The sequence below is a fragment of the Coturnix japonica genome, chromosome 25, assembly GCF_001577835.2.
Source record: "Coturnix japonica isolate 7356 chromosome 25, Coturnix japonica 2.1, whole genome shotgun sequence".
NCBI classification, from domain to species: Eukaryota; Metazoa; Chordata; class Aves; order Galliformes; family Phasianidae; genus Coturnix; species Coturnix japonica.
Genome location: NC_029540.1, coordinates 2,090,276 through 2,090,900, shown reverse-complemented (window position 1 = coordinate 2,090,900; position 625 = coordinate 2,090,276). Strand labels below are relative to the sequence as shown.

The 625-nt window shown below is 61.6% G+C and overlaps 1 protein-coding gene across 1 annotated transcript in view; it reads left to right on the top strand.

The window, feature by feature from the left end:
* The first annotated feature begins 6 nt into the window (after positions 1-6).
* The window catches only part of CTSS (cathepsin S), a 4,423-nt gene continuing 3,804 nt past the window's right edge, over positions 7-625 (top strand). The window contains exons 1-2 of the mRNA XM_032449164.1: positions 7-136; positions 217-339. Of these exons, the coding sequence (XP_032305055.1) occupies positions 11-136; positions 217-339 (249 nt within the window). The 5' untranslated portion in view covers positions 7-10. The remainder of the gene's footprint in view (positions 137-216; positions 340-625) is intronic.

Here is a 625-nt window from a genome sequence, read left to right as displayed (position 1 = left end):
GCTGTGCATCATGGAGCTGCTGTGCTGCGTCGCCGTCCTGCTGTCCCTCCTGGCCGTGATGGGACACCCCGACCCCACGCTGGATTGGCACTGGCAGCTGTGGAAGAAGACCCACGGGAAGCAGTACCGCCATCAGGTATGGGGTGGGGGGCGGGGGGTGGGGGGGGGCACAGCGGCTGCCCCAGAGGATGAACTGTGGGTCTGGGTTTGTTTTAGGCTGAGGAAGGGCAGCGCCGTGTAACATGGGAGAAGAACCTGCGGCTGGTGATGCTGCACAACCTGGAGCACTCCATGGGGCTGCACTCCTACCAGCTGGGCATGAACCACATGGCGGACATGGTGAGGGCACTGGGATGGGAAGGGAAAGCCACGCTGCTATGGGCTGCACACAGAGGGGGTGGGGGTCTGGGATGGATGGGGAAGGGAAAGCCATACTGCTATGGGCTGCACATGGAGGGGGGTCACCATTTGTGGGGGGTCCATGAAGTGGAGATACGGCACTGGGGGATGTGGATGGTGGGGGTGGGTTGGGCCTTGGGGATCTTGGGGGTCTTCTCCAACCTTTGTGGTTCTATGAGTGGGAATAGGGGGATGGGTTGGGGTTGGATGGTCATATTAGAGCTCT